Below are 15975 nucleotides of genomic sequence, written 5' to 3'. Positions count from 1 at the left end.
CCGATATCTCCTCCATCCACCTCTGCTCAGCCCAGGGGGTAGTAATCTCTGCTCTCCCTGGTCATTTGCTCTGGTTTCAGGACCACCCAGTCAATCACATCAGTTCTCAGGTGCCTCTCCCCAAGAAGCGACACCCAGGAACCCCCCTAACCCAGCTAAGGAGTTGAAGGCAAGTTGGAGAAGCCCTGCTCAAACTGAATTCCAGCAATTTGATTCTTTCTGTCTAGAGCAAAAGACAACTATTTGCTTAGGTTTAGAAATTTCTTATGATACATTATTCCTTTATTGGGAATATGGCTCTCCAAAAATGATTCTGGGGACTCTATCCAAGGAATCCTGGAAAGCTCACTCCCAAGCAAGTCTCCAGACTGGCATATAAATTAATTTAAGCAAAAACAAAAGCTAGGCAAGTCCTCAAGCCTCCTGGTTCACATGCTTCTCTTTATTATGAGAGCAGACAATAACTCACTAAAAGCCAGGCTCAGGGATTCTCTTCTGTCCCACTACTTTACCCCTCCAATGATCACCCACTAAGCTTAGACTGACTGTGCAGTGAGGGCATCGGGCACTCCAGAGGGAATGACAGCTCTGCCCAGTCCAAGAAGAGATGATGCCAGTGCAGGCTAAGCATCAAGGCGATCTGAAGGCCCTCTTCCCAAGACAGAGGCATCCAGCACGCTTTCGGCTCAGGGAAAGGTGCCAAGAGCAGGGTCCTCAGCCGCAGCAGCAGAGAGGAGGGCTGCTTGCCAGGACTGCTCAATCTAAGCCTTATTTTGAGCAGCTGGATCCTTTCCATGGCTCACCACTCATTTTCATAAGAGAAACAGAGGGACTCTTGGAACAATGGTGAATCTATTCCCCTATTTACTTCTCCCTTATGCTTTACTCTTGAGCCCCACAGGCAATATAATTTACTTCCAAGAGTTTCTATGCTATTTTAAATTTGTTTATTGGATGTTTATATTTAATTGTAATGAGAATTAGCATCTTTAAAACATATAAAGTGGATATGGAAAGAAGTCAGTAGATATTACTAACTAAATAACAAGCTGGGAAATTTTATTTTCCATTAAAAAAATATTTGGGCTCTCCGAGCTTTGGTGAATTTTATTAATAATTTGAATTTTTAAGTTTTCTAAAACTGCAGAAAAAGAAATCATATAGATTTAAGACCTGAGCTTCAGACTCAAAACTTCAGCATGATCTAACAAGAGCTTTGGGGGCTTTCTCCATCCCCCACCCAAGAGGTTTCAACCTGTGTCTCCCGAAGCCAATTCCAGCTTTTGGGCCAGAAGAGAACTGTAGAATCATAGACCCCACAGGTTTTTCAGAACCAGCAAGGACCTTAGTGTTCCTCTAGTACAATCACATTTTAAAGATAATAAAATGGAGTCCCAAATAGGTCCCATGACTTGCCCAAGATGACAGTTAATACCTGGGGTCTCCTGTTTACTACTGTCCACACAAGGTAAACCAGCCAAGGAGCCCATGGATTCAGTTACTGATACCACAGGACATTTGTACCTCTCTGAATGGCCAAAGGTGAAGGCAAAAGGCGGTGACCAAACCAAATTTTCTTTCCAGATAGTTTTTATTACCTCATCATCAGTCTCAGCTCTACTCCCAATAGAGGGACTGGGGGTCCCTTTCAAAGTCCAAAGATGAGAACTCTGTGCCCTCAATCTACATCTATGAGAGACCTATAACAGGTTCCAACTTCAAAAACCTCAAAAATCCACTAATGATTAAATCAAGAAGAGTAAGACATTAGACTACAATGGCATGATGAAAATATTACTTTTAACAATTTGAATTCCTTTTCATTGATCTTAAGATCACCAAATAACAGTCAGAATTGTAATGTGTCTTCTGTTATAACAGTACAAGGAAGGGCATAACCACTCTCTAGAAAGCTATTTCCTCTACTGTATATCAAAAAATTAGCATTCAAGTATACAATCTAGACTTTCATAACTTTGTGAAACATACATAACTCTTCCTTAGAGTATTGTGAAAAGGAGAGAGAGAGAGAGAGAGAGAGAGAGAGAGAGAGAGAGAGAGAGAGAGAAATCAGCAAAGAAATAAAAAAAGTCAACTCATGCTTTCTTGCATGGGTTATTTTTTGAGGGGGAGAACAAAATCAGATTTTGTCTAATGATAATCAGTGATACTATTAATGTTGTCTCCTATTCAATAAGCCACCATCACTTATTGAATGGGATATAAGAGTATATATAGCTAGACTATGCACCAAAATCTTGGATAATTAGGAAAGATAGAGGGTTAAAGGTCAGCCTGAATTGAGAATAAATTTGAATTACATAATAGAGCAAGGAGCTGAAATCTTTAACTACCTGAAGAAAATGCTGTGGATCAGAATCAGATAAAAGGCTTGATCCAGTCTGAGAGTATGAAAGCAGACAAGATGAAATTCAAATACACAGTTGGATCTGTAGTTGATCTCATCAAACTTAGATGTCTGCTCCAAAGAAACCAAGCACAACCTGTTTGCAACTGCCAGACCAATCGGGTCTACATCCTTTGTTACACACAGGAAGGTCCCCTAGTCAACAGGTTGAAGACCCTCATTCCTGTTTTTGGAGAGCCTCAGCTTGACCTGTCCTCCTTCACCCTCCAAGGAGATTTCTATCATGGTGGCCAGTGCTTGTGGTCAACAAACATCCTCCAACTTTCTGCTTTGTCTGATGTTTCTAAGCAAAGGACTCTCAAGCAGGGTTACTTCTATATAAACCATGTGAAAGGAGAGGCACTGAAGGCTGCATTTTGCTCTTCCAATTCAAATACTTTTTTTTTATTGTCAGCAATGAATACAGAAGGACCTTATATTCTTTTCATCTTTTAATCAGTTGCAAAATGATAAATGTGATTTATTATTGAATATCTCTTGTAAAAGTCTACTTATTCCTTATTAACACTCTCATTAAGAATGCCCTTGGTTCATATATACATCACTCATAAATATTTCACATAGGTGGAAGAATAAACATATGTTGCTATTTATTTATATTTTGGGGAGGTAGCAATTTTTTTATATAAAGTCCAACTTTTTTCAGCACTTTTGGTATGTTTCCCTGTTTAGATATTTTGAACATTATTGACCCCAATGCCCCACAATTATTTCTTCTCTGTATCAGATCACCTCTATAAACCTTTAACCCAATCTGACTTCTTTTCCAACTTTATTTTACTTAATCCCATTTTCCATATCTCTTATAAGCACGTTAGAGTCTACTGTCCTTGAAAGTGAAAACAGGTTTGTTGTCAAATTTCTCTGCAGAGTATCTCTATTTATTTATTGTCCTTTCATTCCTAGGATAACTTAATTTAGTTGGATCTTTAGTCAATGTCTAAAATTGGATTTTTGTTATGTTGCTGTTATCTAGTTTATATAATAATACTAAGCATAAGTATCCATTTTCCTTCATTGATATGTTAAGAGTAAATGTGTATTTTAACATAGTTTGGCATGAATAATTAAATCAATCAGGATATGGTCCTTTCTCTTAAACTCTCCCCCTTCCCCATCTTTTTTTCTTACTTCTATTTTGTTCTAGCTTTGCACCAATTCTGATCTTTCATCTAATAAACCAGTGACTACACCCAAACAGTTGATTCAGGAATGATTCCAACATCAGCAACAAGTCATTTCCTGTCTCCGAAAACATAATTGGCTTCATTCTTTGTAATGTTATGATGTGTTTGCCATATCTAGGTTTTTCTGATCCATTTCTTTTTAAGAAAGAATTTCATTATGTGAGAAACTTCTGTGAAGCTGATAAGGCTGTGGCCTCTCATTACTAATTTCTACAATTTTCTAACTTATTTTTACCATATTCATCTCCCTTCTGCAAACCAGCTTTGGGCCTCATCACTCATGAATCTGCTCTCTTGACAGTCACTGATTTTCTATTAACTGACAAAAACTGATGATCTTTTCTCACTTCTCCTGTTCCTCAGTCTATGTCCTCTATGGTTTTTGTGGCACCACCTTCTTTCTTCTGTTTGTCCTGCTATTTAACAGTTTCTTTTCCTGGCTCATCCTTCACATCTAGTCCCCTAAGTGTGGGTAATACCCAAGGTTTGGTCCAAGACCCTCTTCTCTTCACTCTCTATGATCTCTCAGTGATCTTCTTCCAAATGTTCAATGAATCTCTATGCAAACTGGACTATAAAGTCTATAGGATTAGCCTCAAGTTTCTCCCCATGAATTTCAGTCCCACAGCACTGCCTTTCTGAATATTTCTAAATGGATATACATTGTCTTTCCCCAAACCCTCCTTCTTTTAAATTTCATTAATTCTGTTGAAAGTACCCCCATCTGTCCACTTTCTGACAGCCATAACCTTGGCACTATCCTCAGTTTTTCACTCTTTCTCATCCCAAGTAACCATCCCCCTTCTCTTTAACCCTCAGCAACCATCTTCATTCAGGCCCTTGTTTTGCTTCCATCTCTTTTTTATAAATCAATGATGTTGGTGCCTAAGCTGTACATATTACCTAGTGGTGTTTTTTTAAAAACACATCCAAAATGAGATGACAAACCTCTCATGAAATGTGCTCTTGCTACCTTTAGTCTTCCCTCTAATACCTCTATTTGCCCATGCCCTCTTTCCATTGAGACTGATATGATCCACTTCCCCTAGAATAATCTCTGGACATTAAGATTTTTAAGAACTTTGACTACAGACAGTATAAAATGTGATAGTCTTTGCCACTTCTAATCTTGTCTTGTCACTGTGCCAGAGGAAGGCGGGGGGGGGGGCGCAGGCACAGGGCATTGTGCCAGAGGAAGGCATAAAGGAGCAGGAGCCATTTCACATTTGCATTTGTTTCTCATGTTGCCAAAACGAACATGACCAGATTGTGATATTCCATACTGCTAGGAGTGGACTCCCAATACTTCCCAGCATGGCAGAATCTATCAGGGCCTTGAAGAACAAGACAATGGAGGGACAGCCTCAAGGTTAAAGCCATATGGGAGCCAGTTAGTTACCACCATTGCTTCCTTCATCTTACCTCTCAGTTTTCCACACTTGCAATCTGGCTTCTGATTATGCCTCTCAATTGAGAGCCCCTCTCCAAACTATCTGACACTGCCTACCACACTCCTCCTCCTCTTCCTCCACCTCACATCACTGCTTTCTTAGGGTTCCCTCCTATTAGTCTGAGCACCTCTTTCTTGAGGCAGCAGCAGTACCCATGGTGTATCCCCTAGAGTGAGGGGAAGTCTCTCTTCTTCCCTCTCTACATTCCTTTACTTGGTGATCCCATCAACTCACAAAAATTCAACCACCATGGATCTCTGGGTCAACATAACCAGCCCTGCAGGGTTTGTTCCAATGGCCTCTCAGGCCCCCCACAGATTTCAGTATCATTCTCCTTCAACCCACTCTTCCTCCCAACACCCCTACAAGTATGTTGACCCTGACCCTAACAGTCTCTCAGTTCTACAAGGTCAGTGTCAGGGTCAATCCTGAATTCTTCCTCACCACTACCACACCATGTTCAATCAGCCTTGCTGACGTAACCTGGTCCAAGCCTTCCATCTCTCTTCATTGGTCCCCCAACATCCGACTTCTCCCCACGCCAGCTCCCTCCACTGTAGTTGCCAAACAGATCTAAAGGTATAGGTCTGTCCTCACTACTTCCCTGGTTAAGAAGCTCCACAGAGCTCTGATTACTCTCAGTTCAAATAAAACCCCTCTGTTGACATTTAGGATCTCTCTTTCCAGGTGGATTATCAATTACCCAGCACAAGCCAACTTACCTTCTTTCTGTCCCAGTCAATGACTTCCTGACTATTCTTCATATAAAAAGAGTTCTTTCTTCTTACCTCCACCTGAAGCTTCCCAGGACCCCAGGTGTTAACACATCTCATCTTGAAATAACCTTGTCATTATTTTGAAAATTTTTAAATTCACTTGTCATCTAAGACCAAAGTAATAATTCTACTCATTGTTTCATCTACCTTCCAAAGCAGGAAACTAGAGAAAAATCAAAATTTCATCAGACAGTCCACCTTTAGTGGTCTGAGATTTCTATCTGATGTTGAGTCTATTGAAGTTACTCTTCACTAGTCAACTAGCATCTTTTTCACAGGCACTGTGCTATTGCTGTTATCTTGTTACTGTGCCAATTTTTAATTTATATAAGGAAAGTATCATCCATATATGCTCTGATCTGCCAGAGCAGGCTAGAAAAGGTGACAAAAGGAAAAATGATAAATATGGGAGGAGCTATGGAAAACCAGGTACATTGGTGCACCAGTGGTGGAGGCGAGGGTTGTTCTAAGAATTCTGCAAAGAAATATGGAACCTTGCCCAAAAAAGTTACTAAAATTTGCTTACTCAAAGAAAGAGGAAAAAAGAACTATATGTACAAAAATATTTACAGCAATTCTTTTCTTGATAATCCAAAATTGGAAACTAATGGGATGACTTCCTATTGGGGAAAACCAAACAAATTGTGGTATATGAAAGTGAAAGAATATTATTGTTCCATAAGGTATGATGAAATCGTTTCAGACTGAAGTGAACAGAACCACTAGAATGTTACAGAGAAAAACAACTTTGAAATACTTGAGAACTCTGATCAATTCAATGATAAATCAACAGTCCAAAAGAATGAAGAAGCATGCTACTCTCTTCCTGATAAAGATTCAACAAACTCAAGATGCACAAAGAAAAAGACATTTTCAGACAAAGGGCAATCTAGGAATTTGTCTCACCAGACTAAGCAACTATTAATTGGGAGTTTCATTTTTCAAGTCTGTTTTTCTTCTTTGATTTGTTCAACTTGGGAATGGGGAAGAGATTGGATGGACCTAATTAAAAAAAAAGGATCATAGAAGATCACAAATCTTCCAAGGACAAAGTTATTATTAATTAAATCATTCTAAATCTTTGACAGAGAGAAAATCTGAAGGGACAGAAATTCATCCTTCCTTTTAAAATCTTATTGTCACAAGCCATTTCCATTCAGTTTATAGTATTTTCAAAAAAGACCAAATTCCATATAAAGTAAACATAGTCATGAATTTCTAATAAATTTTAATTCAGAAAAGCAAAGAATAACAGTCACTTGACTCTCAAGCACTTTGAATGAGATATTTGTAAATGGTTCATCAGTGCCTGCCTGACAGCAAGTACCTGGGAAGTACTGGAACCATTCAATCTTTCTTTAAACTACCCCCTCCATGGACCCTCCCCCTTTCCCTTGCTCAAAGATGAACTCAACAAACACTTCTCTGATTTAATCAGGGGTTCTTTCTTCTCTTGGCCTGAGTAGTTTCTGGAAGGAGTTTTCCCTACACTGATCATTCTCTATCTTTAAAAACTGGATAGATCTTTGATCAAAAGGATATAAAAATCTTTCATGGCAGGGCATGGATTCAGAATTTACAGTTCATTCAAATTAGCCCTGTGCTTCAGACTAAGGAGGCAAGTTAGGGGGCAGAGAGGATAAAGTCCAAGCCTGGACATCTTCCCAGTTCAAATCAGCCTCAGACGCTTACTGCTGGGTGACCACTTCACCTGTTACCTCATCTGTAAAATGAACTGAAGAAATGGCAAATCATTCCAGTGTCTTTGTCAAAAAAAAAAAAAAAACCCAAATGGGGCACCAAGAGTCAGATGCAGCTGAGCAACAACTTCAGGCTACAGCTCTTTTGTGACATGCGGCCTAAAAAAGGAGTCCACTTAATGGTACAAGTAATGACAAAAGGCTGGGAGGGTGAGAGCATCGGAACAGGGGACAAAACTGGCAGGATGAAATTTAATTTAATTGCGGTTATTTGTAAAATCCTGCTCTGTCTCTGCGCGTGCATGTGTGTGTGTGTGTGTGTGTGTGTGTGTGTGTGTGTGTGTATTTTGTGTGGGAGTATAGGTGTGTGTGTGTAATTATGGGTGTGAGTATGTGTGTATGAGTGTGTGGGTGTGAGTATAAGTGTGGGTGAGTGTGCAGGGATGTGTGAGTGTGATTGTGTGAATATAAATGTATGTGAGTGTGGGTGTGAGTATGGGTATGAATGTGTGCGAGCAAGTGTGAATGAGTGTGTACATGTATATAAGTGCATGCATGGATGTGCAGGTGCATAAGTCTAAGTATGTGTGTGTGTCAATGTGTCCATCTGCACACATGCATGCATGCACAAGGACTGTAATCACACAATGGTCCAAGAGCAGACTCCAGGCTCAGGAAGAGCCCACAGAGCACAGCAGCCCCCAAGGCTGATGACCCCCACAACAAAGGCAGCAGTGAAGGCCCGGCACTCTCCAGTGGGAGCAGCTCCTCCAGGCTGCATGCAGCATGCTCCACTCTCAAGCTGCTTTTGAAGAGGACTACCTAACACCAGGAAGAACACCAACTGAGAAACTCAGGGAGATGCAAAGAAGGACACAGCATCGCATCACCCGCATCAAGGTTAAAGAGCCAAGGGCACCAAGGCCATGGCAGGCAGCAGTGAGCTTCTCCTCACTCCAAGTGCTGGAGAAGCCGCTGGCCACTGGTGTGGGGCAAGAAGAGCAAATGGGGCAAGAAGACTGGTTCAGATCAGCTCTGCTGACCCTCCAAACCAGCGGCCTTGGCATCCTGCCCACTTGACCCTGGGCAGTCACCTCATCGCTCAATGGTCCACTCTGGGAGGGTCGCTGTGGTGACCAGAGAACAGTCTGCTCTGGAAGAAGAGGGGTCTCCCATGGGGGCCCCACCCCAGTACAAGAATACACTCTCTCACACATTGCCTTGTGTGGCCTACCTGCTGCTTGCTGGCCTGGACGTTCAACAGGCACCGGAGTCTCTTCAGATCCGAGTAGTCCCTAGGACCAAGAAGAGAAGACGCTGAACCTGGCAGCCTCTGAGCCCCAGACCCCCGCACAGGCCACAATAATGTGGGCACCCAGCTCCCCTAAGGAGAACAGTGGCTTGGGCCTGCATTCCCAGGGCTGGGGGACAGTACCTTGTGGGGATTCCTGTGGGCTTCTTATCTGCCGATTTGTCTGTGGTCTTCACCTTTTTGTCTTGATCAGGCATTGTAAAACATCAGAGCCCCAGGATCAACATTTCATTCCTGAGAGAGAGAGAGAGAGAGAGAGAGAGAGAGAGAGAGAGAGAGAGACAGACAGACAGACAGACAGACAGACAGACAGACACTATGTTTAAATGTCTGCCAAATAATTCAAAACAGCAAGTAAAATCAATTTAATAAATAAAAAACAAGTTTGATTCCAAAAAGAATAAAAGAATCATTATTTCAAAGGACTAAGGATGGCATTAAATGTTGCCACCAACTTCGGTTGCCTTGGCCTGCATTGCCTCATAGCCTCTCAACACGTCTACACATATTATGAGGTATAATGTTTACTGGAAACTGACCGTGGCAATCTCGTCCCTCACCTGCCGCCACCTATTGCCACCTACCAGGAGGATGAGCCTTCTCCTCAGTACGAACCTCCGGGTTGTTGACAAAGTGTCTCAACTCAGCACAACCTGGACTGGAGCCCCAGGCCGGGGCCTCTCCACACCGCAGAGAACCAACACCACCAGGCAGAGCTGTCCCTTTGGTTTCAACTGGTCCTGGAAGAATCTGTCAAGGGCCCATCCAAAGTCCTATAAGAAGGTGCTGCACCAACGTGCATCAGCCGCAGTGGCACCCTGGGAAGGCTGCTCTAATTGCTGACAGTCATCTGTTGTTACGACTTTCACATCCTCTGAGATTACATGACCGTGCTTCTTTGTGCCTGGACAGCTCTGCAATCCTCTTCGTGGGTCATCATTTTAGTCTTATGTCTCTATGGAAGTCAAGCTCAAACACATCTATGGGTCACTGATCTTGTCCGGGACGCTACTCAGCACCCCTGGATTCCATGCAGATGACTCTCAGGGGTCTCTATCCAGCCCCAACCTCTCTTGTATCTTGGCCACTGGTCATCTGGATCCAGTTGTCTCAGCAACATCTTCAACTCAATGTGTCTAAAACTAAACTCCTTACCTTTCCTCTCCCTACCTTCCCTGGTAGTACCAACATGTTCTGCCATCTTCCCAGACCTCCAGGCTCACATGGGATGCTTGACTCTTCACTCCTCACCCCAAACCAGTCACTGGAACCTTCTTTGTCTTGTTCAGAGCCCCTTCTTTCCTTTGACACAACACCCACCCAGCATGGGTCCATCACCTTATTGGTGGATTATTCTCAGTCCCTACATCTCTCTTTGCCCTCCATATAATATTCATCCACCCCAGTGGCCCCTCTTAAGTCCAGGCCCAAATACAACAATCAGTTTGGCTTTTAACGTGCTCCTGCTCTGGCTCCTTCCTCCCTTTCCACTCTCTTCATCTTCCTCTCTTCCACACAGGCCCTGGCTCCAGGCAGGGCCCACCTCGGAGCACTTTCAGGGGCTCCCTGGCCTGATGCTCCCCACTATCTGTAGCCTGCCCCTTCCTCTTCAGACAGCAGCTCCTTGAGAGCAGCCGCACTTTGCCTCTTTTATCCCTGTGTTTAGCACAGTGTGTAACCCAGGAGGCATTGACGCCTGCAGGCTGCCCACCTGCCACAACAGATCTCAGATCCTCGCGGGAGGACCTCCCCATCTATGGGGCATCCTTCTCCATCCCAGAACCTACACCGGGGGACCCCTACCTAATAATAGGGAAGAATACGCACAAACGTGCATTCCCCTACTTTCTGCTGGTGAGTTACTTGACTCCATTGCAGGGTCTTTTGGGGATTCCTGTATGATATGGGGATATGCCTGGCAGACACCTTGTGAGAAAAGGAAGGCAGGGGTTCCTAAAGCTGAACACCACTAGAGGAATAAAATCCTGATGATTGGGTCTACTACAAATTCACTTTTTTGCAAATGGACCCTTAATACTGCACAGAAATCCCCCTCTTGCCTTATTGAGTCTCTCCCATTAGAGCTTTTCCAAACCTCCTCTTCCCTCTAGCCTATAAGCAATCTCTTCCATCTTTCCTCCTAGAAGATTTTTTAGAAGTCAACCCCTCTGTGCTCTCAAATTCTATCATCTCCCATCTCCACTTAGAGATGTGCTCCTCTCTCTTCACACTTATATTCATATTCATTTGTTATTGCTTATAGACAAATTCAGATAACCCTCCCCCTTAAAAAAACAAAATCCAACTATTATCGACTTAATTTAATTATTGTCTTTACACAAATGACTTCAGAAATTCAGATCTTATCTCCTAAATTATTGCTCCATATCATCAACTCTCTGCTGGTCACTTCTGCCTGCAAATTTTCAAAGGCTTTTCAAAATCAACATTGTGTAATCCTCCCCTGAATTCACCCGTCTTAGAAATGCCACCATCCTCACCCCCCAGCTTCATGACATCTCTCCCTACCCCCCATCTCCAAGTGAAGACCTGTGACTTCTACCACAACATCAACTCTTCTGTCTCTCCTTTCCACTCACTCAGACCTGAGCCTCTTGGTCAGATCTTCATTGGCCATCTAGGACACAAAACCTTGAGGACACCCCAATGAGCCAGGATACAAAAAGCATTCAACAAGCTGGAAAGGTGGGGTTAAATCTAATTGAAACACAACAGGGATATGTCAAGTTTTACATTGTGGTACAAAATAATCAATTTCTAAAGGACAATGTATTGGATAGCTGGGGATAAAATTGAATGGAGTATTAGCCAGGACCCACAAAGGGGTCATGTATAAGCTGGTACTGACCACAATGGATTCTGTTCTGGTCAGATCACAACTGGAGTTTGGCAAAGAGGGTCCAGGGCCAGGCAGCTAGGATGGGAAGGGCCTTGAGGTTATCAAGGGTGGGGGTCCCTGGGGTGAGCCCAGAAAACAGCAGCTAAGTCCTTCTAGCCTCAAAGCTCCATTCAAGGCTGAGCCGCCATGAGGGGGGCAGTAAGTCAGTTAGGGGTGTAAAAGAGCTACCTCACCTTGGGAGGCACCAGCTGAGATGATCTTATACTTCACAGAGGCTCCAGGGAATGGGTTTTCTGATTTTCTCCCTCTTTGCTCAGGAGCAAAAGCAGAGGAGAGTGGGAGGAATCCAGTGCTGAGGCCTGGAATGATGGTTCCGGCCCCAGATATGAGACATCCAAGTATGCAGACAGTGAAAGGAAAGAAAAAGATCAAGAGAACAAGAGCTGGTGTGGGAGCAGCCAGGGTACTGAACTATATGCTGGACCTCCTAGCCTTCCAGCAGTCAGTGGGCCCCCCGAGGTGGAAGAAACAGCTTGGGGTCATGCCCACTCCTCACATTCACAAGGAGGGAACTAAGTGCCTGGGGTCTACCCAGTCCAGATGCCAGCAACACAGAGATCTGGGGCCATGTTGCCATTCAAGAACAGCCAGGGCCTCCAGGCTAATTCAGAAACTATTTCAGCCTGAAGTGAGACGGAGGCTTCTCACATGGATGATTATCTGTTGATGGAGATGAGGCATTTCAGTAGCATCCAACTCTCGGTGGTCCCATTTCAAGTTCTCTAGCCAAGGATATTGGTGTGCTTTGCCATTTTCTCCTCCAGCTCATTTTACAAATGAGGAAACTGGGGCAAACAAGTTTAAGTGACTTGACCAGTGTCACACAGCTAGGAAGTGTCTGAGGCTAGATTTGAACTCAGGCCCAGTGTTCTATGCACTATGGCTTCACTTAGAAGCTCTTCTCTTTTTCCTAAAGCAGCTCAAATCCAGTTTCCTGGCAACTTTTCCTGGGTCTTTCTAACTGGAAGTCCTGCCCTTGGTATGAGTTGACCTCCTTGGAAACTCCATCCTCCCTGATGCTCCCCACCCTGGGGGACTGAGAGTTTTGGATACCAATAGTTCACCAGAATTTATGTTGCACACTGTGGTCCCTAAAGTTTTCATTGTTCCTAGATCTACTGGCCACCCAAACCAGTTTCCTATTTCATTCTGCAGTCCATTGGGTCACAGCTGACTGGATCACGCCCTCTGTTAACTACAAAAAACCATCCTTGAAGTAACAACCCTTTACCAATTTAATTGTGAAACCTAAAAACTGTCAATTCCCCTCAACCAGAATGATGTCTGTTGTACTGTAAACTGTAGTAGAATTAGGTCAAAATATTTAATTTGGAAGAAAGTAACCTATCTTTCACACCTTCTGTTCAACAAACTTACCGAAAAGCTTAATTTATTATCAGTAAATACAAAAAAAATGCTCTTAGGGTGATGATTCTCTTTTGAAAGCTCAGTTAACATTCATTTATCTCACATCCTAGAAGAATCATGTCCTCCATAAATTAATTTTCCAAATTCCTGACTCCTTTAAGTTACAAAATTATAAAAAATTAAATAACCATTTTAATGTAAATCTTCCTCAAGTTGATAATACACTTAGCCTATCTTCTTAGAGTAGCAAAAAGATAAAGTTAACTTTTTAATGACTCAGGGATGATTCTCTCTTTAATAACTTTTAATCCAAATTTTTGTGATGCTAATAAATACCAATTATTATAAAATGATTTAATACAGTGATGCCCTTTAAGGTCTACTGAGCTGAATAGGGCCCTACAGTTGAATTATTGAAACTGAATTATTTGCCCCTACACTAAATAACCCCTGAAAGAAAAGCATTATTCTTCTTTCTTACACAGTTAAGCCTACTTTTTACTTTTTTTCTCCCCTTCCTTTTTATTGGAATATCAGCAGTAACTGGACCTTTCCATTCCTGTTTGTAATTTACCATTAAGTCAGATAATTATATAATTAAAGTTAAAAACATAATATCTAGACAAAGAATAACCAGGATTTGAGAGACTGTCTGATTAGCTTTCATAGAAATAAAATGCATGAACTTCAGATCACAGACTCTGTAATGCTTATACTGAAGAATGAAAGATCTTATTTGTGACTTCTGCATTCTTGACCAATGATCTCCAAAGTAGGCAGAAGATATGATATCATTATATATTATCATTATAAGATGCATTGCAGATATTGTTACATTATCCATCTTCCAAATTTTCCTCTTACTATCAAGGGGACTGCCATCCTTCTAGTCCCGTGGATCTTCACAAAGCCTCCCTCGCCCACATCCAGATGCCACCCAGATACCAAGCCGTGTCAATTCCATCGCCATGGTCCTCACCGCGCTCTACACAGCCACCCTGAGGTCAGCCACCCTGTGGCCACCCTCTTCCAGTGCCTCCCCAGTACAACCCACTCTGCATGAAACTGACAAAACGATGATCCTAAAGCGCACACCTGACCAGGCAACCTTCTACCCAATTAACTCCAATTCCTCCCTAATAGCTCCGGGATTCAAACATTATTTTCCCTTTTATCTCAACCTTTTTTTAAGGTAGCTAGATAGCACAGGAAAGAGGAGGATGCTGGACCCAGAGTCAAAAAGATCTTTGCTCAAATCTGGCCTTACTCACTATTTGGGTGACCCTGGGCAAAGCGTCTGCCTCGGTTTCATCATCTGTAAAATGGAAATACTAACAGCTCCTAATCCTCAGGGTTGTTGTGAGGATATGATGAGGTAGATAACATTTGTAAAGAGAACTCTGTAAGACTTAAAGAGCCGCATAAATGTCAGCTATCATCTTCATCATTATTATAACTGTTACAACCATTTTGGCATGCTGCATACTGTACATCAGAGGTGTCAAATGCGTGGCTTGTGGTCCACAGCACCCTCCAAATCGATCTAAATTAGATTTCAATGTAAATGGGAAATACTTAGCAAATAAATATACAATCACTCAAACATGGATAGCAGCACATTTTACAACCAAGTCAACGTGTGGCAGCGAGGGTCTTTATATCTGGATTAGAGTTTTCCATTTCATACTTTGGTTTGACACTACTTATGAATGTAATTATTAGTATAATCATACAAGTCTATCATTTATAAACCTCAAAAAAGGTTTGCCAAGGAGGTAAGCAATTAAAGAACTCTGAAGATTACTATTCTAGGCTACTTTATAAAAAGCTGATGTTGCTAAGTAAGTGAATCCTAGATAAATTAAGGCATATCATACAACTAAGTTCTGATAAGCAGCAACATAATACAAATATAGCCACAAGACAACAAAATGTTCCAAAAATGCATTTTTAAGCAGAAAAGTAGTCATTAATATCAATAACAATGTTACGCTTTATCAAGATTCATAACTGTCAATGCAATTTGAAAAGCACCAATTCAGCCTCCATCCATCCAGGGCACAATGTGAGATTGGCACAGGAGGCAATGCTGCTACTGCCCTTAGGAAGTTTATCCTGGTACAATGCAAAGAGCTCTGCCCAGGAAGTCGGGCCTTCAGTGTACCTCAGTTTCTTCACTTGGAAACTTCAGGTATGTTTAATTGATGTATAAGGAAGTTTTCAGCAGATGGATGATTAATCTGGTAGTCACATAAGGCTAATGCTAAATCAGTCACGATCAGTATATAAGAGAGATACAAAGAAAATACAATGGAAGTCTAAGAAAGGAATGATTGCTTCCTTCAGGACTGACCAAGAAAGGTCATGAAAAAGGTATGAGTCAGAAAATGTAAAACAGGGTAATATTATTGAGATCATGGGTCCATAGATTTAGACAAGAAGGGTCTTCCAACCCCTTCATTTCACAGATGAGTAAGCTGAAGCCCACAAAGAGAAGAAACGCTCCAAAGACCCCAACAGCTGATGAGGGCAGATCAAGGGGCTTTGGGAAGGGAAGGGCATTTCTTACACAAATAATCAATTGAACAAAGGCTGTTGAGTGTGGCATGTATTTGAGAAGTGGTCCTGGTTGGCTGGCACAATGTAATGAGATAATAGGATATGAAAAGGCTGGAAGGATGGGTTGGGGTCAGTTGTGGGGTCCTTGAATGCCTGACTAAGAATTTGAGTATTTATTGGTTATTAGGTAAAGAATCTTAATGAATATTGAAGAAATATCACAAACCATAAAACATATCTAGATCGAAACTGCAAATTCTAAAATTTACCCCTT

The 15975-nt window shown here is 42.1% G+C and overlaps 1 protein-coding gene across 6 annotated transcripts in view; it reads right to left on the bottom strand.

The window, feature by feature from the left end:
* Nucleotides 1–15975, bottom strand: part of NEK10 (NIMA related kinase 10) — a 215938-nt gene that overhangs the window by 190107 nt on the left and 9856 nt on the right. For all 6 annotated transcript variants that reach the window (XM_074195662.1, XM_074195667.1, XM_074195665.1 and 3 more), the window contains exons 2-3: nt 8978–9088; nt 8777–8837 (exon numbers count right to left, since the gene is read on the bottom strand). In XM_074195662.1, coding sequence (XP_074051763.1) covers nt 8777–8837; nt 8978–9051 — 135 coding nt within the window. In that variant the 5' untranslated portion in view covers nt 9052–9088. The remainder of the gene's footprint in view (nt 1–8776; nt 8838–8977; nt 9089–15975) is intronic.

Source organism: Macrotis lagotis, chromosome 7, assembly GCF_037893015.1.
Source record: "Macrotis lagotis isolate mMagLag1 chromosome 7, bilby.v1.9.chrom.fasta, whole genome shotgun sequence".
Taxonomy (NCBI): domain Eukaryota; kingdom Metazoa; phylum Chordata; class Mammalia; order Peramelemorphia; family Peramelidae; genus Macrotis; species Macrotis lagotis.
Note: the sequence above shows the minus strand (reverse complement) of the source record. Positions and strands in the feature narration are given on the sequence as shown.